The sequence below is a fragment of the Fusarium phalaenopsidis genome, assembly GCF_050370095.1.
Source record: "Fusarium phalaenopsidis strain FUZ10S chromosome Unknown contig_32318, whole genome shotgun sequence".
Classification (NCBI taxonomy): domain Eukaryota; kingdom Fungi; phylum Ascomycota; class Sordariomycetes; order Hypocreales; family Nectriaceae; genus Fusarium; species Fusarium phalaenopsidis.
Window position 1 is genome coordinate 464,723 of NW_028145398.1, and position 25,502 is coordinate 490,224.

The window sequence follows — 25,502 nt, forward strand, 5'->3', positions numbered from 1 at the left end:
ATTTCTTCAAGAACCGGGCAACGGATGTGCAAGCACACGGCTGAACAAGGCGGATGGAGGAACGGGGCGGATGTGAAAACAGGGCAAAGTTCGAGAACAAGGCGGATCACACGGAGACGGAAACAATGCCCCCCATGGGAACAAGTAACTCTATTTTAGACCTGGTGTCGACGCTTTATCTGATCAATTGTTCTTCAACACCATCACTTGCAAGTACAACAAAGCCAAGACGCCACTTCCCGCTCTCGATTTGCTTTAGTATCAGTTTTACACGACATCGCCTCTGTACCACACCAACTTTGCAATGTCGCCTCATGCAGTACCACACCAGATCCATCGGATCAAGCCAACGGCCGAGTTGAAGGAGTTTGCTGTATCCAGCAATGCCTTTCTCCCAGAGCACAGCCCTCTGAGGCAACTACCTGACTCCTACTACGAGCCCTGGGAGCTCATCATCCAGCACCTTCCCACTCTGGTTGAGAATGGCATTAGAAGAGCAGTTGATCAACTCCCCGTGCTCTCTACAGACCGACTCCGGTCAGAGGCAGAGTGGCGGAGAGCATATTCTATCATGGCTTTCTTGACGCATGCCTACGTCTGGGGCGGCGAGAAGCCCGCACAGGTAAAACAAAAATGTGTTTCGTCTTTAACTGTGATGTACTAACCATTCCTAGATCCTACCCCCTCAAATCACAGTCCCCTTCCTCGAAGTGTCGAAGCATCTCGAACTCCCCCCTGTTCTCACATACGCCGCCGCCAACCTCTGGAACTTTTCCTGCTCAGGCAACGACTTTTCCGACCTTAGCAAACTCGATACCTTACATACATTTACTGGAACCGAGTCAGAGTCATGGTTCCTGCTCATCAGTGTGGCGATGGAGGCGAGGGCCGGCGGTATCATCCCCCGCATGATGGAGGCCCTCGAGGCTGTCAAGACAAGGGACTACGACGTCATCGTTTCTGCTCTCCAAGAACTGAAGGAGTGCATTGATGGTGTGGGCGTGCTTCTCGAGAGGATGTATGAGAAGTGCGACCCAATGACCTTTTACTATAAGATCCGACCTTTCTTGGCTGGAAGCAAGAACATGGAGTCTGCTGGTCTACCAAGAGGTGTCTTCTACGACGAGGGTGATGGCAAGGGTGAATGGAGACACTTGAGAGGTGGAAGCAACGGGCAGAGCTCTCTCATCCAGTTCTTCGATATCGTGCTGGGAGTTGAGCATATTACGAGCGGCAACAATACTGAGGTGAAGGGCGAGAAGAGCTACCACGATATTGTCAAGGAGTACATGCCCGGTCCTCACCGCCGTTTCCTCACACACATTGCCCGCATGGGAAGCATCCGAGAACTGGCTCTCCTGCCTCCGACGACAGAGGGACAGCATCGTCTCCAGGAAGCATTCACATCTGCAACCGATGCCCTGAGCAAGTTCCGAAACAAGCACATCCAGATCGTCACAAGATACATCATCCTTCCCTCCCGACAAGGAAGCAAGGAAGGGCCTCAGAACCTCGCCAGCTCTTCGTCGAGAAAGGCTGGAGAGGAGTTGACGGGTACTGGTGGTACCAAGCTGGTGCCATTCTTGAAGCAGTCGAGAGATGAGACCATGGTTGCAGGAAACTTGGAAAAGCAATAGATATTGGGTTTTTTTTGCGAGCCGAGACTCAACGTCTTGGATATGAACTTGGATAGAGAAGATACCTTGAGAGCATAAGCGTAGCCCTGTGGCTTTTCATTAATTAGAGAATTTCAACAAGCATTTCGTTTGCAACATTATCACAATGAGTTGTCTGTTCTGTATCGGCTTGAAAATTTGTATATGGCTCTAATACCACCAGTAACCCAGCTTTGCTTGACTAAGTGCTTAACATGTAGTAGGTTATCGAGTTGTGTTTAGAGGCTCGTAGTGTCGCTTCTGTCAACCGTTTGGACGAGATCAGGCATAAAAGGGTGAAGATAGAGGGTAACATTAGGCGTGTTTTAGGATAATGTTTGTCATTGGCCATGACTTTATTGTGTCAAGGTATCTATGAAGTTAGGTAATGGCATTTAAGTTTTTATATTATCTGTTGCTCTTTTCATTAATGACGTCTCTCAATAGGGGTCATCAGCTACAGCAGTAAAAACACAGTGGTGCTAGTCCTCTCTTGGGACCTGGCACTGGGTCTCCTGGACCTGAGGCAAAACTTCGTCCGTGGAGCCTACGGTCATAGAACTTGGACGATAAGATCTGCAAGACTTGGATACTTGATGGGGACCGATTTGCTCACTTGGGCATTTAGTTTCAAGTTCACTTGAGGACGACTTGAGAACAAAAGATGATGATGTACAGCATAGAGAAAGCTATGCGAGTAGTATATTGGGCTCTGAATTATGTACAGAAAGTCTCTGAATTGTAATTTACATTTCACTTCCACAAATCCTCCTAGCCGGAAAGTCAAAGTGACGATCCGGCTTCAAAATCTTTCAAAAGCTGCAGCTTAGAAGAAAGCACGAGCGTGGCGGCGGGCCTTCTTGGAGCCAGCGTTGGCGCGGAGCCAGTCAATGAAGGTGTCAAGGGTGAAGGTCTCGGGGAGCTCAGAGCCGCTGCCAGTGGAAGGCTCGGTAGGCTCAGTGGGCTCGGAGGGCTTAGCAGGCTCAGAAGCTGGCTGAGTGGCGACGGGAGCCTCAGGGGCAGCCGAGCTAGCGGCGTTGCCCTGGACGGAGGTGGCAGTAGGCTCAGCGGGGACGATGACGGAGGTGACGAGGCTGGTAGGAGCAGAGATAGGGGTCTCGGGAGCGGGGACAACGGGGGAGGCGACGGTGGTGTTGGCAGGGAGGGCGGGAGCAGCGTTGGTAGGGCTGCCAGAGCCGGAGCCAGAGCCAGAGCCGGAACCAGAGCCGGAACCGTACAGAGCGGGGCCGGGGATCTCGTAGCTCTTGATCTCGCCATAGGGGTTGAACTTGATGCCAGCGTCAGTGGCAGAGTACAGCTCAGTACCCAGGACACCCTCGGGGTTGTCGGAGCCGCCACCAGTGATCTCAATGTTGAAGCACTGGGGGTAGTTCTGGGCGCCGTTGGCCTCGCCGGCACCGTGCATGGCAATGATCTCGTGGCGGAAGACGTAGTTGCCAGAGGCGAGGGTGGTAGGGACGGTGGTGACCCAGGTGTTGTTGTTCTCGATGAGATCGGTGGCAGCCCACTTCTGAGCAGCGATGTCAATACCGCCCTCGTCGATCTTGACCCACTTCAGGGTAGAAGGGTCAGCGGCGGAGCATTCACCGGCGCACTTGGCGACGTAAGTGAAGACAGGGCCGAAGTGGCTAGTTGACATGTTAGCTTCTCACACACTGCATACTAGGACATCTAGATCGAACCTCTCAGGCCATGCCGACCATTCAAAAGCCACTTCACCGCCAGCCTTGACGGAGACAGAGGTAGCACCGGGGGCGCTGTTCTTGTGGCAGTTGATGTCGGTGGTGCCATAGGCATCGGGGGCGACAAAGCCGTTGTCAAGGTTCTCAGCAGACCAGGCAGCAATCTCGGGAACGTTGCCACCGTTCTGCTTGGCGTAGTAGTAGTCAAGCTTGTAACCACCGTAGTAGGTTCCGTCAACCTTGATGCCGGTGACAGTGCCGTGGGCGAGGGCGGCAGTGGCGAAAGCGCCAACAAGAGCAACAGCAGACTTGAAAGACATGGTGATGGTTTTTGGAAAGAGTGAAAAGTGATTGTAATTGGTTAAAAAGTTGTTGGTAGTTAGAGAGAGGAATAAACCAGCTTCACACAGTGAAGAAACGAATGGAAGAATGATGGAAAGAAAAAAAAAAAAGAATGTATGAGACTTGGGATGCAAAGACAGAGCTGAGGAGCACAGCACTCAACTCGGCCATAACGACCTCTTTATATACCATTGAGAAACATGTTTTTTGCCTATGAGGTTGCAGAAAACGGAGAAGTTGGACATGTTTCGTCTGCCAGGGAGAAACTAAATTCAGAGTGGTGGAATTCACGTTTCGTCTCATCTCCGTGGAGACGGAGACTCTTTTGGGCGACAGCGCCGGGCCAAGACGGCAGGGGTATCAAGCCTCAACGCAACTCCAAGCGCGCGGCAATTGGAAGGTTGAACAGATTGAGTCCACCACCAGCTTGGATAAGCTAGCCGAGTTTCAGGTACGGGCGGCGGAAACAAGGGATGCACTGTCAAAAGATTTTTGCTCGAATCTCATCTTGTCTTTTACAAGCCCGGGACCCCGTTGACGTGCCGCCAAGGGAGTAACTGTAATGGGGTTAGGAGATGGAAAAACTTTCTTTGCTTCTTTGTTTAAGCTTGTATTTAGTGAGCTGTGATGGGACCCTGGATGACCATCCGGTTGGTTCTCGAAGTATGGTCAACACAGCATACCTTGTCAGCTTCGATGTACAAAGCAAGGACTTGCAGGAATCGAGTGAAGTCATAGGAGGAACGCATTTGTCCTTTACAGAATCTGTAGATGTCGCATTGGCAAAACATTTGGAAGCGCTTCTTCTGCAAATGCTCATTGGGCATTTCTCACGTCATTCAACTCCTTATCCATCAGTAAGCACTTGGCATTCACCTTGGCCGCCGCAGACCGACCAAGGTCGCAAAAGAGGGAAGCATCCCGACGCTGGTACCTTGCATTAGGTGAGGCGCCAGGGGGCGGCGAGGACGCAAGGGTTGTCCCTTTCAAGGGGTTGCGCGGGGGGAAGGGGAGATCTCAATTGGCATGGTTCAAGCGATTCCGAGTTAGCCCGCAATGCCGGTAGGGTCAGAAAAGGGATGAAGGAGAGACTTGACAGCTACCCTGTTTCTTTGAATGGAACAGCAAGTGCACACCTGTCAATGGATCATGGTGGCGTCGATAGTTCGATCGTGGCGGCGTGAGACAGACGATGGAGTGGGGGGAGTGCAGCTGGAGCCCCCACTTGAGGGCATTCACAAATCACAGACCTCCCTTGACGCTGGTCATGGGGGAGCTAATTGATTGGTTCTGAGGCTGAACTAGACATGGGAGGGCTCTGGGAATAGCTTCACCTTCGTTAGAAGGTACGGAGATGTCGGGCAGCACTATGTGAAGCCAAAGACAACCCCGAAGTACCAAAGGCTTTGGAAATGGGAGAGTTTTAATGCCAATCGAGACATGTCACGGTGCAATGCAATAAGAAGAGATGCCGTTAAGTGCATGACATTAATGAAGGAGAGCTATTTAATCTAATCTAGATACTCGGCAGGATAACTTGACACAATCTTTTAGAAATCAAGGCTGGACATGAAGGAAAGGAAATAGACTATATAAATCTAAAGAAAATTGGGAAAACCGTTCGTCATGTACTCTTATGTGAGATGAATCATTTCCGTGAATAGACAATATGTGATGATGAGAGAGTCGTAATCGTCATAGCTCTAGCGAGCAATATGCAAAAGACATTTTTTTAAAGGAGAAGGGCGACGACACCAGCGGCGGCCAGGACAACCTCGACGTTGCCCATCAGGCGGCCAGCGGCACCAGTCGCGGGGACGGTCTTCTCCTCGACGCCGTCATCGGACTCTTCGGTGGTGGCGGCGAGAGGAGCAGGGTAGGAACCCTCGGGCTGGTCGGGGGTGGAGTAGGTCTGAGCGGGCTGGGACTCGGCGGGCTTCACGGGCTGAGACTGCTCGGGCTGGGCCGGGTAAGAAGGCTGCTCATAGGTGGGCTGAGTCTCGGCGGGCTGGGGAGCAGAGTAGGAAACACCAGGCTGGGTCTCGACAGGCTTGGTTTCCACAGGCTTGGTGGGAACCTCGGTCTCAGTCTCAACGGGCTTAGTCTCGACGGGCTTGGTCTCAACTGGCTTGGTAGGGATCACAGTCTCAGTCTCGACAGGCTTAGTCTCAACAGGCTTGGTGGGAACCACAGTCTCAGTCTCAGGGACAGGGACAGTGTAGTGAGTCTCAACCGAAGGCTGGATCTTGGTGGTGCCGGTAGCGTAAACGATAGTGGTGGGCTTGCCAACAGTGCAGTCCTGAGCCTCAGGGTGGCACTTGCTGATGGTGTAGTGCTTGGTAGTGTACAGGGTCGAGGTCAGGTTGCCGCCGTGGGGAGGAGGAACGACAGTAGTGGGCTGAGTGACCTTGGTGGTAGGTCGCCAGCTCTGGATGCAGGTGGTAGCAGTAGCATAGACAGTGGTGGTGACCGAGCCGATGGGGCAGTTAGGAACCTCAGGAGGGCACTTGGTGATGGTGTAGTGCTTGGTAGTGTACAGAGTCTGGGTGTAGTTGCCAGGCAGAGGAGGGTTGGGAGGGTAGACGACCTTGGTGGTGTGAGGCTGAGGAGGAACACCCTTGGTGGTCTGGTAAGGAGGAGGAGTAACCTCGCGGGTGATGGTCACGGGGCAGATGGTGGTTGAGAGAGCGATAGTCTCGGTCGTGACGTGAGGAGTGTTGGGGCAGTCAGGGACCTCAGGGCCGCACCAGGTGACAGTTCGGACCTTGGTAGTGTACACAGTCGAGGTGGTCAAGTGAGTGGTGGTCTCGACGCTGACAGGGGCAGTGGGCTTGGGAGGAGTGACCTCGGTGTGTCCACTTGGCTTAGGAGGAGGAACCTCGGTGTTGCCAGTGGGCTTAGGGGGGACGTAGGTCGAAGTGACGGGGCAGACAGTGGTGGAAACAGCAATGGTCTCAGTGGTGATGTGAGGAGGCTGAGAGCAGTAAGGGACATCGGGGCCACAGTAGGTGATAGTCTTGACAGTGGTGGTGTACACGGTAGAGGTGGACCAGCCGGTAGTAGTAACTGGCTTGGGAGGGGGAACCTCAGTAGTGCCCTTGGGGGGAGGGACCTCGGTGGTGCCCTTGGGAGGGGGGACCTCAGTAGTACCGGTGGTCTTAGGAGGAGGCACCTCGGTGTGGACAGTTGGCTTGGTAGACTTGGGAGGAGGCACCTCTTCGGTCGAAGTCACAGGGCAGACAGTAGTGGAAATAGCGATGGTCTCAGTGGTGACATGAGGAGGCTGAGAGCAGTAGGGCACATCAGGTCCACAGTAGGTGATGGTCTTGACAGTGGTCGTGTACACGGTCGAGGTAGTCCACTCAGTGGTCGAAGGCTTGGGGGGAAACTCGGTAGTTCCAGTCTTGATCGTAGTCGTGGGCTTGGGAGGAGGAACCTCAGTGGTATCCTTAGACTCGCTGGGCTTAGGAGGAGGATAAGCCGTGGTGTCGTTGTGGCCAGTGGGAACAGGTGTGGTGGGAACACCGGGAGTCGAGGTGATGAGGGTGGTAGGAACCTCGGTGGTACCCTGCTTGGTAGGAACCGTCTTGGTAGAGTGAGGAGGCACCTCGGTGGTCGAAGTCACAGGGCAGACAGTGGTGGACACGGCGATAGTCTCGGTTGTGACATGGGGAGTGCCAGGGCAGTCAGGAACCTCAGGGGGGCAAGAAGTGATGGTGTACACGTTGGTGGTGTAGACAGTCGAGGTAGTCCACTCAGTGGTCGAGTGTCCCTTGGTGGTGACCTCAGTGGTGACCTTGGTAGTAGCCTTGGTGGTGGGAACGACCTCAGTGCCAGTAGTGGTGGGGGCTGTCTCGATGTCGGTGGTCTCAGATGACTCAGGGACAGTCTCAATGCCAGTGGTCTCGGTGACAGACTCAGAGGTCACGGGGCAGACAGTGGTGGAAATAGCGATAGTCTCAGTCGTAACGTGAGGAGTGTTGGGGCAGTTAGGAACCTCAGGGGGGCACGAAGTCACAGTGTACACGTTGGTGGTGTAGACAGTGGAAGTAGTCCAGCCAGTGGTCTTGGGAGGAGGAGGATACTTGCCAGTGGACGAAGTCTTGCCGGTGGTAGAGGGGACCTCCTCAGACGAGCTAGGGACCTCTTCAGACGAAGTAGGGACTTCCTCAGTGGAGTGACCGGGCTTAGTCGATGACTTGGGAGGAGGAGGGTACTTTCCGGTGGTGGTAGGGACACCCTCAGAAGTGGTGGGAACACCCTCGGACGAAGTGGAGACCTCTTCAGAGGAAGTAGGAACCCCCTCGGTGGAGTGGCCAGGCTCGGTGGAAGACTTGGGAGGAGGGGGGTACTTCCCAGAGGTAGTAGGAACGCCCTCAGACGAAGTAGGAACTTCCTCAGAAGTGGTGGGAACCTCCTCAGTAGAGACACCGGGCTTGGTCGACGACTTGGGGGGAGGAGGGTACTTTCCAGTGGTGGTAGGGACACCCTCAGAAGTGGTGGGAACACCCTCGGAAGAGCTTGGAACCTCCTCAGACGAGCTGGGGATCTCCTCAGTAGAGACACCGGGCTTGGTGGTGGTCTTGACGGGAGGAGGAGGGTAGTCAGTCGAGCCCTTGCCGGTAGGAACAGGCTGAGTCTCAGTAACAGGGCAGACAGTAGTCGAGACAGCAATGGTCTTGGTGGTCACATGGGGAGTTCCGGGGCAGTCAGGAACCTCAGGAGCGCAAGAGGTGATGGTGTGAACCTCAGTAGTGTAGACAGTTGAGGTGGTCCAGCCAGTGGTCTGGGGCTTGGGAGTGGAAGTGGTCAACTCAGTGGTACCCTCAGAAGTAGCAGGCAGGGTCTCGGAAGGAGGAGGGCCATAGTGGGTGCTCTGCTTGCCAGTGCTGGTGGGCTGAGTCTCAACGGGAGGAACTGAAGTAGACTCGGTCTCTACAGGAGGAACTGAAGTGGACTCAGTCTCGACAGAGGGAACAGAGCTAGTAGCCTCAGTGGATCCAGCAGGAGGAGGAGCATAGGGAGTTGTGCTCTGCTTGCCAGTGGTGGTAGGCTGAGTCTCAACGGGGGGAACGGAAGAAGACTCAGTCTCGACAGAGGGAACCGAGCTAGAAGCCTCAGTAGATCCAGCGGGAGGGGGAGCATAAGGAGTAGTCTCCTTGCTGGGGACAGTCTCGGGAGCAGAAGAAGTAGGCTGAGTCTCGGAAGGAGGAGGACCGTAGTGAGTTGTGTCCACAGGAGGAAGAGAAGAAGACTCGGACTCTACGGGAGGGACCGAAGAACTCGGCTGGGTCTCAGCAGGAGGAGCCGAAGAGGTAGTGGGCTTGGTTTCCACAGGAGGAGGGCCATACGGGATAGACGACGAGGTAGGCTGAGGAGGAACGTATGGGGTAGAAGCCTCGGAGACGGAACCAGGAGGAGTCTCGACCTCGGTGATGGGGCAGATGGTGGTCGAGACGGCAATGGTCTTTGTGGTGATGTGAGGCGTGTTGGGGCAGTCGGGGACGTCATCGTGGCAGTCAGTAACTGTGAAAGTCTGCGTCTCGTAGACGGTCGAGGTGGTATAGCCCTGGGGAATGTTGTTGTATGGGTTGCCGGGAACGTTGTCGTAGTTCCTCTTGGGGAATTCGACGGCGGCAGCATTGGCCAGGCCAATGGCTGCGGCGCCGAGCAGAAGGAAGCCCTGCATGTTGTAGGGCGAAGCTGAAATTGGTTTGTAGCGAATGTAAGATGAAACGAGTGCGGCTTTGTTGAACGAAAGTCGGTTGGAGAGACAAGATCCGGTTTGGAGGGAAACGGAGGACCTTTCTTATAGCAGACAGGTGACCCTCAGATGTTGTTTTGTTTCTCTGCGTCGCTCGTATAGGTCCGTTTGGTGACAGCTCGGCCCAGCCAGTGTGGTTGGGATACAATACGGGCGTCTCCATCATGACCCCGGTTCGGCGTGATGTCATGCTGGGCGACAGGAATAGGAACGGTTGGACGAGGTGCAGTTTACGGTGGGACTTGAGACCTGCCAAAGCGGTATCCCAACGCGCGACAAATGGGCCGGCCATGTTGCGAGGCCCAAAAAGCTAGAGACAGGCACGTTACGGATGAGGCGGGAAGACAGCATGCCCCGGAGCCTCTTTCTGGGAGACAAGCGCGCGCATCCTTGTCTTCGGCGTTTGATAGGCCGCGGGAGCATGCAACGGTTTCTTGGTTGTTCTAAAAATGTTTCTAAAAGGCCCCATGAACAGGGGGTCGGGCTCTGCAGCCGCTCGTGTTGGGCCTATCAGCCGGCGTGAAATGATCTGACTCGGCCGCTAAATATGGGCATCTCTGATCTGCGATCAGATCAGTTTCCGCCGTGATTGGTCAAGGAACCCCTGCCGGTTCTCCTGGAGTTGGCTGGACAGACGCGCTCGCTGTCCATGGGGCCTCTGCTGTGGGCCGGGACAAACCACGTACACTGGCTTGCTTGGCTGGTGTCTTTTTTTGCCTTACATACACGAGGTTTTTTACCTTCTCATGGGTCGCTTTTCTTTGCCCTCGTCTCCCCACTCTCTGCCAAAATCTCGCACAACTGTCGGCCGAGGGATCGTCCCCTCCCCCCAGTCCAAGCGCCGTGTCTGCGGGTAAAAATGGCTGGTCCAGCTGAATCTTGCAGGGCGAGACGCCTGGGTTGCCCGGTTTTATTTTAACACCTGGATAGGTAAGCAGGCGGCAATTCACTCGGTGTTGTGCATCCTGAGCCTCTTGTCGGCGTCGTATCCCGTCGGTTGCGACATGATCCTTGACAAGGAGGGATACCCACTCTGAGGCATTCAACGAATCAACGTGTGCATCTTTACGAGCGCTTTGTTTCTGGTTCTGTTTCTCTGTGCAGGTTGAGCTGAAAGAGATGAACGTCGCTAAGGATGACTTGTTTCATGTTGACCTTTTGGGTCATCTCTTGTCGACTTGACGCCCTAACTTGGCCTTGGAGGGACACATTCTGAGATGAAGAAGACGAGTTCCTGCATTCAGCTCTGGTTCCTGCGTGAATGGTACAACGTAACATGAACTGATCGGCAGGTGCATCGTCTCGCCTCGCACTGCACAACAAACACATTGGCCGGCCGACAGACAGTGTCTCTTGTCTCGATGTCATGACCCTGCCCATGGTGGTGCAAGCAACAGGGCAAGACTTTTCACCCTGCATTTTGCGCGTGCACACACTCGCACGGTGTAAAACTCTAAAGCAGAAATATAGACGAGCCGTACAGCTTCAGTCGAGGCCACGGCATTTCCGCCAGTCGTAAGAAAGTCCATCACGTATCGTATCATGCCGCCAGCTCACATCCAGCCGGAAATACGGCCAGACCAGACGGCACAGAAACTTGGCATCCAGTGTCAAAAATTCACATGCAGGTAAAAGAGTCGGTCGGTGCGCCCGATAGGCTGCAGCTCCGATCGTGTGTTGCCCGCTATTCTTAGAAACCCCATCCATGGATGGCAAGATCTCAAGTCTTTCGTTTCCCGGTAAATACTCACGAGATTCATCATGCCATTTTGTTTGTAAACAAGTTTAAAATAATGGTATATAGTAAATATCGAGACTCTTCAAATTCAATACCGAATTATTCAAGTCCTCCCAATGCCCTTCAACTCTTCTCCTCTCCTCCTCTTGACGTCAGCATCACCCGTGGGTGTGCCCCAGTAAACTCCAACTATTTTGGTACAGAATACGAGAAAAGTCCTTCTCCTGCAGCCTCAACCTGCTCCCGGCCAACAAAGAGACCCCCCGATGATGGAACAATGCCTTAGTACGGTTGCCGTGCTCCGAGGGCGGAATTGAGGAGGAGGGGGGGCAGGGGCGAAATCCATCGAGATTTTGTTTGCCCGACCACGCATTTGCATTTCCCCACGGCTTGAAGCGATCGAGGAGACTACATGCACACTTATCGTAGCCTGATGGACCTGCTGCCTTTGCTGATCATGGCGTGACTTTTGTTGACTGCATGGAGAGAAGCCGTCGATATGAATTTTCAAGTGAACACGGCGAGTGACAGGACGTGATAGGATTGCAACCGGACCGTGATTCTCCATTGAAATGCGTAGATGCCTTCCCCTCTTCCGAACCCGTCTATTTCCAGCAATGCACATAAGAGAGGAGGCTGAAAGGATTCTTCCATGCACCCAACAGCACAGTCTGCACCTTGGTGGTTGGGCGTAACCCCGTATCTGTATGTACAACAAGCATCCCAGATCCAGCCACCATCGTAAAATGTCCCGGCACAGCGTTGCCCGACCGACCCATTTTCCCTCCCACGTAGCAGAATCCCATCGATCAATGTGGGCTTCCTGACCCCACGCCGCGTGTCGGGGCTCCCCTGTCAGGGTTAGAGCCCAATGACGAAATCTCCGTGTGTTCCCCCGCAGAGGAGTCGTCAGACCTACCCTAGGGCAATCGTTGATGGAACGAAACAAATATTCATTTTGATATAGGGAAGTTTTGGAGGGTATATGGATTGTGTTAATATGCAGTTTCATGCCGTGAATGAAACATTATGCGGCCGTTGTTTGCCCAAGTGCCGATGTTGTCTCATGTGGCTGGTCTCAAACAAACAATGCAAGGAGAGTTGCGTCTCTAAGGCCCGTCGTGTAACTACACCATTTTACTCCCTAACTACATATACAATGATGGTAGTAATATAATAAGATAAAATGAATGGAAATATGCTCAAAGAGATCAGATAAACCCAATAAGTGAGATTTGCATAGCTGTTCAAATAGTTGCCTCACAAACTCCTGGGTGAGGACTTGTCAGCCAAATAATCTTACCAGGTCTAGCTCTACCCAGTACCAGAAAAGGCTATATATAAACGGAATAGAAAAGCTATTTCGACATGGTATAGGGAACATAGTACAAGGTTTGTCGAAACCTTTATGGTCGAACTTTAATACAGGTTGTAGCCAGCGATGATTCTTGGAATGCGCGCCCTACGGTCTTGACGAACCTTCTTTTTAAAATGGATACCTCTCGCAACATAAAGTGATTAAGAGTATACCTCACGCCGACGACATTATGCACCTGGAAAGTTGGGATGACACTAACAAATCGAGCCCTGATAACACCTCATTAGCGCAGATGGACGAACAACACACAACGGCGAGAGCCCGGGCATAATGACCACAATACTCACAAATCTGATATGATTGCAAGAATAAGAAACTTGCGCATAGAATAGGAGACCAGCCTGAGTTGGTAGTTCTGGGACTCCTGGCTGAGCAGTGCATCTCCGCCTCGGTTTGAGGGTTTTTATCCCAATTATCCTTGAGACATTTGAGCGGGAATCAAAGGGTTTCTTGAATTTGGAGTATCTGTCGAGCTTGGAGGCGTCATCGCTGTCGGGCTCACTATCTCTTTGCTTGCATGAAGGCTCCCATTGAGCAGCCGGTTTGCGATGAGATATTAACATAGCCGTACGAAGTTAGTTACCGAATCAGTTAGTGCTTTAGCAGTGGGGACAATTCCGCGTGGGAGTCTTCGCGCGCAAGCAAAGACATAAGCGCCTGGTCAACCGCGGGAAACGGCAGTGGCTGTACCCGCTTCAAGCCCCCTCATTTTTTTCATTGGACAAGTTGTGACTTGTCTCTGAGATCCGCGGGTGGCTGAAATTAGAGCTGTACTACTGTCCCATGGCCATTTGGTGGCGTCTCGATTCCACTTCAATGCCGCCAATTATCTGTAATGTTCCTTGATTCAATATTTGACACCAAGCTTAAATTGTCTTCACTTTTTCCCAGGTTCCATTGGCGAGATTCATCATTAATCTGGGGCGCCCACTGTAACTGGAGATGGCCGAACGTGTTGGTCGAAGGTGCGTTTCAAACATAAAGGAAAATGGGGCGACCTTGGTCTGCGCGTTGCTCTGTTGGTCTTCAATATCAGCTCCGGCCAGTGACTCGACCTGTGCTCCGACAATGGGTTATTTACTTGGAAATTCAGGGGATCATGTCAAGTTTCAAGGTCCAAACGTTTCAATCCTTCGAAGCATATAATGGCCTCAACCCCCACTGTATGTATTGATTCAGCACCAGACCCTCCATTTGCAGCAATTCATTCGTTACAATGCTTCACAAACTAGTCGCTCCATTTTTTACCAGCCTTCTGGTGGCCACTCCAGCACTGGCAGCCACATACAGCCATCTCGACCCAGCCCGCTGCGTGGACCCGTCTGGCATGAAGAAATGTGTTGAAAAGGTGAATGAGGAACAGCAACAGTGCATCAATACAGGGTGCGAGGATTCAGGATATGGATGCCTCGAGTCGACCTGCTTGTGTGCGAGCAGCATCAGCCAAATGGATTGCGCTCTGACACATTGCTGGGACCAGGTAAGTCTCTGTCAATATGAAGCGGATGAACATGGACACTAAGAGAAACAGGTCTATAGCTGCGAGTACCAGAAAACGGTTAAACAGGTCGTGAAGACCTGCGACGACGGTCCAGAGGAGGGTTTTCCCTTCTACCCTGCCCCGGTTGATGCGCCCAATGCTTGCTCATGCAACAAGGCAAAAATTGTTGAAACCGTCGGCAAGGCGTTGGAGAAGCAGAATGATTGTGAAGGAGGGGGATCAGATGCGTGGGAATCATTGCCTCGGGCTGAATTAAGGGCCAAGATCCCCCCGGCCTGTGTCTGTTGTAGTTGGAGTGCAGCGCTGTCTGCGTAAGTCATCTCCCTTTCTCTCTCACTGCTTTATGCTAATCAATGCCTCTGACTAGCTACTGGAACATCTGCCCAGACATGGACCCAAACTACCTCGGTGTTGACTCCTTCTTCCACTCCTTGATGGGCGGTGCTTGGGAGAAGTGGCCCAAGTGCAAATTCGACAACACCACTTGCCACACGGAGTACAACTATACACTCCCCGGCTACAAGGATGCCAAGTTCTACGATCCGGGCAAGTTCCCAAAGAACGGAACACACACGACAATGACCAACCTTCCTGGCACCATCACGAGTCCCATCAGCGGCGCGACGTTCACGTGGACCATGAATTCGACGGCGCACACCATCACAGCGGCTGGTGTACAGACGACTGCGGCCAGCGCAAGCACGACGGCTGTCAGCGAAAGCACCACACCAACGGGTACAGGTGCACAAGCAACGGAAAGTTCTAGTGAGGCTGAAGACAAGGGAAGTAATGCTTCGGTGGCGGTTCCTCGAGCTTGGTCCATTATCTCGCCGGTTCTTATTTTCTTCGTATTGTAAACTTAAGACTTTTACTTTGTCTTTTCTTTATTTCTTTAGCTACTTTTGTCCATCCTGGTAATGTCTTTAAAGGAGACCATCAACCATGGCTGCATGCCTGTGGCACAGCCTTGCTAGGTTGACCGGGTATGCCGAGGTTCTCTGATTTTCTCATTAAGGCTGTCAACCAACGGCAGGCCGTGAAAACAGCCATAATCCTACAAGTAATGAGAAAGTGCAAAAACACCTACCAAAGTGGCCGAGTGACGAAGCTTGGGCCATCTGCAAACCCCTATTCCACAGATTTCGTAGACAAAGCCTTACGAGGCAGACTTGCAGTCCTGAAACCAAGGGGGAAAAAGGGGGAGGAGAAAGGTTCAATAAAGTCTCGGGTTTTTCACTTGCGTCGTGCTCTTTAAACCTCATTCAATAAGCCAGCTCTCGATCAGCGCTGGTTCATAATGCAAAACGCCGATGCCCCAAGAGACTGGCTACCGCCTTTGCCTTGTACACCGGACTCCAAGTTCATACGCGTTCTCAGAATTGCCAAACCAGTGAACCCCAACGACCAAGAGATTGTTTGTAACATCAAAACTATCAACATCGCCCAAGATACAAGCGTCGCAGCCCTCTCCTATGTCTGGGGAATCTCTCCGACATTCACGAAAGCAATACGATGCAACGGAAACATAGTTGCTGTGGGCACGAATTGTTGGTCGGCATTATGGCATCTTCGCAATGGCTACTACTCGGATGACCCAAGCGTGTCTGGTGGCTCACTCGACATCATGACAATCTGGGTTGATTCAATATGCATCGATCAGCAGGACGTGAAGGAGAAAGAGAGTCAGCTTCGACTGATGGCGGACATCTACTCTTTGGCCCGACAAGTTTATGTGTGGCTTGGCGAAGGCAGCCCTGAGTCGGACGCTGCCATTGAATACTTGAGGAAGGCAGGATTTCAAGAGGCTCTCGTTGAAATTGGCGAGAACCAATATGAAATACCTCGAAGCAATCTCTTCTATCTAAGACAAGCGTGGAAGATGTTCACCTGTCAGATGGCAAATCTTCCAGCTCTCCAATGGAAATCTTGTAAGGGCTCACTGTCGCTTGCACATTGCTCATCCCTTCACTCTTCACACTTTATTTGGCTGTCCACCACTGATTTGAATCTTCTTTAGGCACTGAGTTTCTATCTCCCTGACTGCCTAGTCACATGCTCTGTGATCCAACGGCTTTCCAGGACATTTGTTCCAGGACGTGGGCAAGTCGAACCTGGACATTCCAAGAGATTCTTCTCAGCTCTCGACCTCTCCTCTGCTGTGGCACAAAAACTCTCTCCTGGCGCTCTTCTTCCACACCATTTCGTCTTTCGCAACGACTTCAGAGTCTGCCCTCTCAGCAGGCGAGCATCGCTGGACCAACATTCTCAGACTGTGGGCGACTGTCCAAGATTCTTCCAAGCTTAAAAACATTGCTCGAGGCCAACGTTTCCCGTTGCAAACCTACCTTTGGAATCATGACCTCTTCATCCATCGCACAAGGCTGGCCTTCATCATTGTCAAGACTGCGACTCTCTTCTTTGTTTTGTTGACGATTTAGTCCGGTCTAATGTTTTCAATGGGAAAGTGCGAAGACTTGGAGCTTCTCAAGGCCAACCGAAGTTCCGAGGCATGGTTAACCGAGTTCATCCTTTGTCTGTCGTCAGTCTGGACGTTAGCTTTCGCCGTTCCCTTATCGATTTACATATTAGTTTGTTTCTTCCCCTTCATATCTACGAAACGAGTTCTAGGTATCATGTTTCGCACGAACAGTCGCATCTGCACAACATCTCGATGATTCACGACCTGATGCGACGTTATTGCGAATGGACGCCCACAACTGATACTGACCGTCATCACGCCCTGTTACACCGGGAGAGAAACGAGCTCCGCAGAAAAGACAAACAGAGACTCAAAGAATGGGGCCAGATGATGCGCCGCACAAGTATCATGCCTGATGCTTCCATGTCGGCTCTTTCGTATCTCAAGTCGCATCCTGAATGCTTTGAATTTCACGTGGATATGTGCAACGACCTAGCAAGAAGAGGAAGAACCTTGTTTTTGACCCAGCCCGGCCTTCTAGGAATCGGGAACGGTCCAGTAAACGTCCAAGTCACAGATTTGCTCACTCTTGTTGCAGGCGTCTCCAAGCCTCTCATTTTGGAAAGTCGGGATGCAGGGTATCGTTTGAGAGGGTTCGCCGAAATGGAATATGAGCAACATCTAGCTTTACAGGTGCGTGCTCTTCAGAAGGCTAGTAGGAATCCATTGGTGAGCGGTTGGGAAGACCTAGGTGCTGAGATGCAGCCACAGCATAAGATCGTCATCTACTAGAGCTCGTCGACTATGGCATGCCACAGGACAGCGGCACAATGGCGAAGGGTCCACTTGGATTGCAGACGAAATCTAAGCACCAAAATGCATTCCCGTTTCTAGTGGATGATATAGATGGGCAAGTGAGGGGAGTTTGGTGGCTGTAAGTGGTTTCGCCTGATATCGTAGCTTGTTGTGGTTAATGATTCTCTCTAGATAGTCGACGCTTTCTTATGCATTCAGTGTATTAGTTCTTCAATCACTAGCTCCAGCCAGATCCTTGCCTCTAAGGCTGAAGACGCCACCGATGTAATCCCAGTCAGAAACGAGGCTGTGCAGACCCCGCCTGAACTGTCACCGACATCTCCTCTTATCAACTCATCAACTAATCCTGCGTGTGAAGCTTCACAGCGATCAGATCTCTAGTATAAGAGATGACTTTAGTCAAATGGAGCCCCGTCTACGAAAAACATGTCTCCGAAGACACGGTGATCATCCTCCACCATCTCTGCGCTGCCTGCTCAACTTTTCAACGAGAGTCGACCCTCTTGCGGCGATTGTCCCATGGAGAGCAGCTACGGCTCCACGCTAAAGAGACTTTCAAGCTGTGCTCAGTACAGAGCCTGAAGGTTGGGTATCTTGGTGGTTGCCATCTCTGTGCCTTACTATGGACACATGCTGGAGGCCACCGCTTCGACCCAGACAAAGGAATAGTCAAAGAACAAGATATCACTGTGTGTCTGGAAGCTAGGGACTTTGAAATGGAGTACACTCTGGAGTATCAGACCTCGGGTCTTCAGAAGTGGTGGAGCGATCTGGTCCCACCTTTCATGTAGGTGTTTGCCCTCTGCTTGCGTCCGGGATGACTAACAGGTTATAGAACGGAACTTGGAGTTGTCGTTTTGAAAATATCCAAGGTTTATGCTAGCAAGAATCGCTCCTCTGACACTGACGACAAGATGTATGAGTTATACATCTATCCATCTTCGAGTGAGTGAGCTGCCTGAAGAGTGGAAGGTCTGGGCTTGCTGACCTCTAAGTCCAGATCGACGACTGAACTCGGCAACCTTTCGACATGGGAAGGAGCCGACATCCTCCAAGAACGAAATGAAATTCACCCAGATCAAGTCATGGTATCGGGACTGCTCCGAGAACCACCAAAAGTGCACCGCGTATCCCGGCATGGTCACGCAAGGCAGCCAGCTACCCTCCCGTCTCCTGGACCTCCAGGGAGACAAGATCAGACTAGAATGTGATGTGGAGAATCTGCCTCAACTTCAATACACGACGCTGAGCCATATGTGGGGTCCTGATCCCAACGCATGTCTTCAGCTAACGCAGGCTCGGCTTCATGAGTTCGAGACCGATATCCCTTTATTTCTTCTCCCAACGAAATATCTTGAGGCGATCCGTATCGCGAAGGCTCTTGGCTTCCGATATATCTGGATTGACTCACTCTGCATTATCCAGGATTCAGAAGAGGATTGGAAGAAAGAGGCTTTAAAGATGGCTGCCGTATACGGCCGAACTTCTCTCAACATTTCATATGTCTATCCGCCATCTGACAGCCCAAGCCAGCAGCATCTCCGAGATCCTAGAATAATAGTTCCATGTGAACTACCCATGGAACACCTGAAACCAGGTAGCAACAGCGGCTCTTCGGACTCGACTCCTTTGGTTGTCCAGAGTGCTCCAGGTTTCGTCAACAAGTTCTGGTCCCCCAACACCTATAAGCACATCTGGCCTCTATTGAGCAGGGCTTGGGTCTTCCAAGAGCGTCTACTCTGCTCTCGAAACATCTACTACGGGCAGGACAGACTGCTATGGGAGTGTTGTGAAGGGCTCGAGGATGAGTTCTCGGGTCGTCTGATGGACTCTCCTCGCTCCAAAAGTCGATTTCACTCTGTGTTTGCCGGCATACAGGGCAGATCGCAAGGTCGAGAGCACGATGAGAGCTTCAAGGGTCAATGGAGCCTTTTGATTGAAGAGTATCGGCTGGCGAATCTGACGTTTGAGAAGGACCGTGTCATTGCCTTTGCAGGGATCGTCAAGGCCGTTCAGTCGCAGACCAAGTTTACGTACTTGGCAGGCATCTGGAAAGAATTTGCTGAGCTTGACCTTCTATGGGTATTTCATCCTCCATCTCCTCTGGGAGACTTTTACATGAGAAGAGATGAGATGAGAAAGCACGCCCCGTCTTGGTCGTGGTTTTCAGTGCCTCCTCGCCTGCAGTCAGCGTCTACGAACAGCGACACCGTTGACTTTCGAATTCGCACCGAGATATACAACCGTTCATTTCATGCCATCTACAAGGCCCAGGTCATTTCATTCCATCACCCCAAGCTTGTCTCCAACCCCGAGGCTCTGCTCCACGACCTGGAGAATATGAGCATAACACTTAAGACAAGAAAGATACCGAGCACCTTGACATGGGACGGGCCAGTTCTTCGACTCCTCCCGCATGGACGACATGCACTGGGCGGGAAAAAGTATCTCGAGCCCAAGAATGCCATGAAATATGTCCACGACGACGTGTCTCTGATGCCTGGCTCTCCAGTACCCAATGGGGCGTGCATGATTTTGACAGCCTTTGAAGCGTGGGTTCTGAAAGGAAAGATAGATCACCGGTACGACACATGTGTTCCATCTGGAGACGAAACGGCTACTTCTTGGCAGTGTGCAGGCTTGGTTGTGGTTCCAGCAGGGAAGAGAGCAAGTGGTCAAGACTCGTGGGAACGCATCGGGGTATTTGTGTTTTCAGATATCATGGATGGACTAGGAGTAGCTGAAATTCCATTCTCAATGGATGAGGAAGAAGAAGAGGTCTGCCTTGTTTAGAAGCAAGCATTGTTGCTCTAGCCCAAGGCTAGAAAAGACAGGCACTTGACCGGGCTTGAAACAATCCCCGTACATTGAAAGAGGAGAAATTTTGAATAATCCACATTGTTTGTTTCATTCAACTTGCGTAATGGTGAGTCTCGAGCCGAGGGCAGAAAAGAACCCAGCCTTGATACATCGTCCATGGAACCAACACCTTGAAGGCGTTCTTGTAAGGAGCCAGGCTGCTTACTACCCAAGATACCATCGATGCTTTGTTTCCTCTATCTCCATTTATTCGACCGCATAGTGGGTTCAGATGCGCACCTATCAACGGAGGATGCATGTATGACGTCGTATTAATTTCTTTCGCTTCCCCGGATGATTGCTCTTTCGAGGATACGACCAGGTTATCAATCTGCAGGTTCAACATTCGATTCTTGAACACCAATAACTGAGAATCATTTGTATTTAGCCATGAAACCTCTCAGGCGCAATTATCAAGGCGACCGTGTCATTATGGATGATCGGATCGCATGATGTTGACGGTGCTTCGGCCCGAGGTAGGATGCTCGGCCCATGATAACCCGAGATTCATGTCACACAAGAAAGACTCAAAAGACGCGTATCGAGTAGAATCATCAAGGTTCATGTCATTAAAATCGGCTATATACTTGCGCCGGGCCTGTAATCAAATGCGCCAAACTTGGGTACCGACACCTTTTTGAACCAAAACACATCTACCGGCAGGTGTAACCTCCGTCGATGACGATATCAGCACCGGTGGTATAAGTGCTGGCGTCGCTGACGAGGTAGACGTAGGCGCCCTTGAGCTCCTTGGCGTCTCCGTTGCGTCCCATGGGGATCATGCTCCTCCACAGCTCCTGCGTCTTCGCGTCGATAAAGTCGGACAGGCCAGTGTCGATGTAGCCAGGAGAGATGCTGTTGACGCGGGCAAAGTCGCGCCACTCGTTGGCGAGGGACTTGGCCATGTGGATGCAGCCAGCCTTGGCCACGTTGTACGACGTCTGCTCCTGGGGGAAGTTGGCGATGTGGCCAGACATGGAGGCAGTGATGACAAAGGAGCCGTGGCCCTGCTCCCTGAAGCGGGCGCCGACAGCCTTGGCGCAGTAGGCGGTGCCGTTGAGGTCGACCTGGATAACGTGGTCCCAGTCCGCGGCGGAGCTGTCAATGACACCGGCGTCGGCGGTAGCACCGGCGCTGTAATTGTTAGCGATGAAGGAGAGACAGGTGGAAAATGGACTCACTTGGCGATAAAGGCGTCAATCTTGCCAAAGTCGGCAACAACCTGGTTCACAAACTTCTCGACGTCGTCGTAGTTTGTGGTGTTGAGGTGGTAGGCCTGAGCCTTGACGCCGTAGTCAGAGACAAGCTCCTGGACGTTCTTCTCGGCGCCCTCCTTGCGGGAAGAGTAGGTGATGGCGACGTCGGCGCCCATCTCGGCGCAGCCGCGGGCAGCCTCGATGCCCATGCCGCGGGGTCCGGACGCGCCAGTGACGACGACGACCTTGCCCTTGAGGCTGAAGAGGTCAGTGAGACGGGAGGCTTGGGGGATTTGCTGGACCATTGTGACGGGTGTTGGAAGTGAATTGGCTTTGGAGAAGAATGTGAGATCGACAGAGGGGTAGAATGGAGGGGAAAAGAACAGAGGAATCGATCGCCAGGAGCAAAAAGACTATTTGTATTCCCTGGCGCGGGCCGTTCGAGCCTGAGAGCAAGCAAGAAAGCAAGCAAGTAACCACCCCAAACACCGGGTCCAGTGATGTCATGACACCCAAGGTCCAATAGCGATGACATGGCTGATAACCCATCCAACCAATATCCATGCCAAGCCAGCCATTGATTGAACAGTTCTGCGAGCGGCCGATGGAAGCGACCCACGCCGGATGGAGAATTCCTCTGTTTCCGCGAAAAGGCTCGACGTTTTCAGGGATACGCATGGCAAGAAAGTGCTGCATCCTGCAAGCCCCCTCCTGTACCGCGCAAGCAGCACGATACAAGAGGCGTCGTGCAGTTGCCGACGACGCCGGGTGGAACGCATGAACCCATGTCGGCTCACACCGAACGACAGGGGGTAGAAGAACTCTTTGCGTGCTTCGTCAGGCCTTCCTTTTAATCCAATTGGCACTGGCGATGAACGAACGAACACGTACAAGACTGCCGAGGGCGGGGAGAGTTGCATCGGATTCTCACACACGCTCGGTTGCGGCTTTTCTGTCCCCGTCCCATCACACACACACACACTTCCCTTCCCATGCAAATTCACTGTTTATCACTCATTCTTCCCATCCAAAACTGCCATTTTCACCGCCCGCCGTAACCCCACCTTGTTGGATAAATCCAGCGTCATCCTCTCTCGCCCGTATCCTTGCTAAGAACCCCCGCAAAACCGCCGGGTTCACCGCCCGCCTGTTGGTTGGGCTAATCCGGAAAGGTGACCCGTCTGGCTTAGCTCAAGTCGACGTGTCAACATGAGGTGAGGGGGACAAAGAAATGCTGACGGCCTCAGATGCTGTGCATGGGCGGCCGCTAATTGTCAAGATATGCTTTGTTCGCGCCGTGCTAAGCTGTGAGTAATGCTTATCGGTGCATGATAAATCCCATGTCGGTCCGGCAAGGCGCGTTTTCGCGTTTGAACGCGCTCATCATTGCTGTTTGTGTTTGTTTGAGGTCTTATCGATTGCATCGCGACTCGGCCAACATCCAGATTAGATCATCAACTTCTCACCCAACCCAAGGTTTGGTAGCATTTGATAACTCTGAGTCCTAGTTTTAGTCATTTCTCAACTATCTCTTTGTCATTTTAAAGTACAGGGTATAGTAAGATTCTCGTAACCTTAGTCAGTCAAGTGACAGAACCCTATCTCGACGTCGCGAAAGGGTGTGAGAGATGTGGTGTTGGTGAGACTCATGTTGCATTGAAACCAAGGCTAATGAACAAATAAGCACCTTGGGCCAACTGCAGTTATTATTTCGTCGCCATTGTCTAGGCAGCCTGTTCCCGCTTAGATCAAGTATCGGAAATCCCTCTTCATGCGCAGAGCCTCGTCTGGGTTGTCCATAACCTCCACAGCAGCCGTCTGTGCAGCCACATCGCGTCTCGTCTCCCAAGCCGACTCGCCAGCATCGAGCTTCTTGTTCAAGTCAACCAAGATCATGCGGAAGATCCAGCAGCCGACAATGGTGACGCCAAACATGGACAGAACAATGCCGTAGCTCTTGCGGAAGCCGTTCTCGGGAAGAGCCCACACGTACGAGCCAGCCACGTTGCCCAGCTGACTGAAGGCGTTGATCATGGCGATGGCCACGGCTCGCTTGGCCGGAGGTCGGGGGAATGAGGAACTGATCCACGAATAAAAGACGATGAAGCCGGCGTATGAGCTGGCTTGCAGGAACAGCGCTACGTAACGAGCAGCCACGTTGAGGGTGGACATGCTGATAACGAAACCAACAATACCGACGCAAATAGGGCCCACGATGTGCCAGAACTAGTTGAGTTGTTAGCTTATTTACACGACAGAATTGTTGCGGTACCAACCTTTTCCTCTGTCCTGTCAGAATGCCAGGCATTGATCAGAGAAATGATGCAAGAGAAGACCCAAGGAGGAGAGCTCATGAGCAACGTAGGGACGTATTCGAAACCCAGAGTTCCGGTCAGGGTGGGGAAGAAGGCGTTGAAAGAGAGACCGACGACATATGCCGTAAAGGTGAGCATCATGATGTAGATCTTGACATCCTTGATAGCCAGGTTGAAACCGTAAAAGATACCCTCTTCAGAAGAGTCGGTATCGGCTTCTCCAACGTCCTCAATCATGCGGAGCTGTGCAACCTGTCGCTCCTCCTCGGTGAAGCCTCGAGAGTTGTGGGGAAGATCGGGGAGAATAATAGCTGCAGAGAGCGCAACAGCCATCGTGATGGCTCCTTCAATCCAGAAGAGCCAACGCCAAGCCGCATGGCCCAGTACTCCTTGCATGTTGGACAAGACTCCAGCTCCGATGAGGGCCGAGAAGGCGTTGGAGATGAGGTTACCGCAGAACAGGATGGCATTGCGGGTAGTCAGCTCCCGACGTGTGTACCACTTGGAAAGGATCAGAAGAGCACCGGGAAGGAACGCGGCCTCGACAAATCCAAGGAAAAATCGAATGAGAACCATGCCGGTAAAGTTGTGGACGACTCCGGAGAGGGTCGAGACGAGACCCCAGAGAAGCATGGCACAGGAGATGTATAGCGACGGCCGGCTAATGCGATTGATGAACATGTTGGAAGGAACCTGCATGAGAATGTATCCAACATAAAGAATGCTCAGACATGTTGCGTACTGTGTGTCGTCGAGCTTCAAGTCGTCCTGGAGACCCTTAAGTCGTGCCGCCGCGATGTTGTTGCGGTCCAGGTAGTTCATGATATAAATCAGAACGAAGAGACTGCATCTCGCATCCAGCTTTCGCTTCAACTTCTTCTCAACCTGCTGTCTGTGGATCGAGTCCATCGCGAGGGCGCCAGTCGGAATCGCCTCCTCGGCGTTGGACTCGAGGCTGGACTTGCCGTCCACATGCTCGTCGTGGGGCTTCAACGTGTCGGCCATCGTGACTTTGTGACCTGTAATGGATTGATGCTGAATGTTCAAGTGTCGTCGGTGTCGGGTTATTCAAACATGCCGCACAAGCAAATCGCAGACACGCTGATGGCTGGAGAGCTGGTTTAATACATGATATCCGCTGACAGGAAACGCGATTCATTTATCCTGAACCCTTTTCCGAAGCCGACGCGACGGGGCAAAAATCAAGGCCCGTCCCCCATGGTTACATCACCAAGCAGACGTTGAGCCGCCCCAAAAACTGCCCCAAAACGTGGAGAACGGGGATGTTAGCCGCCACTCTAGTGCTTCATGAGCCCACAATCATTGGTCTAGAAGAGCCGATAATTCTGCCGAGGCAACCTCTGTGAAAAATTCAAACGTCACTCGACGGCAAATGGCTGGGAGCGGCACCAGATGGTAACCTCCGCAGTGGAGGAGGCCGAAGATCCTCTCCAAATGAGACAGGTGCTCTGTTGGAGACGATGCGGAGACTCCGCAAAGTGATAGAGTCCGTGCGACCCTGGGGCACGCAGAACAGGCCCGAATACTCTCCAATTGCCGGGCCCAGGCGGGCCAGATTTCCTGTTGGAGAACATCAACTGACTCGCGACGATTAGGCAGTAGCTTTTCGAAACCCCTCAGTCCAAGCGGTGAGGTAATGATTGGAGAGGATATGGGGATCGCTAGGAACCCCGGTTTCCTCAACAGAACTTGAAACAGATTAGATTCTGACAGTATGTGATGCAACCGAGCCTTGATGTCGTAGACCGCCGGCGATAACAAGTAATCCCCGTGGAATGCGCGGGTTCCAGACCAA

The 25,502-nt window shown here is 52.3% G+C and overlaps 7 protein-coding genes across 7 annotated transcripts; 3 read left to right on the top strand and 4 right to left on the bottom strand.

Moving 5' to 3' along the window:
• Positions 1-304: 304 nt before the first annotated feature.
• On the top strand, positions 305-1,637 carry LRP88_12520 (indoleamine 2,3-dioxygenase; the record flags this gene model as incomplete). Its single annotated transcript, XM_083248913.1, has 2 exons — positions 305-622; positions 675-1,637. The coding sequence occupies 2 exons, from the start codon at positions 305-307 to the stop codon at positions 1,635-1,637; spliced, it is 1,281 nt and encodes a 426-aa protein (XP_083095368.1).
• Positions 1,638-2,481: 844 nt separating this feature from the next.
• Positions 2,482-3,678, bottom strand: LRP88_12521 (glycosyl hydrolase family 61-domain-containing protein; the record flags this gene model as incomplete). Its single annotated transcript, XM_083248914.1, has 2 exons — positions 2,482-3,304; positions 3,359-3,678. The coding sequence occupies 2 exons, from the start codon at positions 3,676-3,678 to the stop codon at positions 2,482-2,484; spliced, it is 1,143 nt and encodes a 380-aa protein (XP_083095369.1).
• A 1,754-nt stretch (positions 3,679-5,432) lies between these two features.
• Positions 5,433-9,389, bottom strand: LRP88_12522 (uncharacterized protein; the record flags this gene model as incomplete). Its single annotated transcript, XM_083248915.1, has 1 exon — positions 5,433-9,389. One exon carries the CDS (start codon positions 9,387-9,389, stop codon positions 5,433-5,435), a length of 3,957 nt encoding a protein of 1,318 aa, XP_083095370.1.
• A 4,638-nt stretch (positions 9,390-14,027) lies between these two features.
• LRP88_12523 (uncharacterized protein) lies at positions 14,028-14,938 on the top strand (the record flags this gene model as incomplete). The annotated part of the gene is made up of 3 exons (XM_083248916.1): positions 14,028-14,060; positions 14,112-14,392; positions 14,449-14,938. The coding sequence occupies 3 exons, from the start codon at positions 14,028-14,030 to the stop codon at positions 14,936-14,938; spliced, it is 804 nt and encodes a 267-aa protein (XP_083095371.1).
• A 3,292-nt stretch (positions 14,939-18,230) lies between these two features.
• Positions 18,231-20,109, top strand: LRP88_12524 (HET domain-containing protein; the record flags this gene model as incomplete). The annotated part of the gene is made up of 2 exons (XM_083248917.1): positions 18,231-18,261; positions 18,317-20,109. The coding sequence occupies 2 exons, from the start codon at positions 18,231-18,233 to the stop codon at positions 20,107-20,109; spliced, it is 1,824 nt and encodes a 607-aa protein (XP_083095372.1).
• A 719-nt stretch (positions 20,110-20,828) lies between these two features.
• Positions 20,829-21,676, bottom strand: LRP88_12525 (SDR family oxidoreductase; the record flags this gene model as incomplete). Its single annotated transcript, XM_083248918.1, has 2 exons — positions 20,829-21,309; positions 21,357-21,676. 2 exons carry the CDS (start codon positions 21,674-21,676, stop codon positions 20,829-20,831), a joined length of 801 nt encoding a protein of 266 aa, XP_083095373.1.
• A 1,438-nt stretch (positions 21,677-23,114) lies between these two features.
• On the bottom strand, positions 23,115-24,691 carry LRP88_12526 (major facilitator superfamily domain-containing protein; the record flags this gene model as incomplete). The annotated part of the gene is made up of 2 exons (XM_083248919.1): positions 23,115-23,597; positions 23,648-24,691. 2 exons carry the CDS (start codon positions 24,689-24,691, stop codon positions 23,115-23,117), a joined length of 1,527 nt encoding a protein of 508 aa, XP_083095374.1.
• Positions 24,692-25,502: the final 811 nt, after the last annotated feature.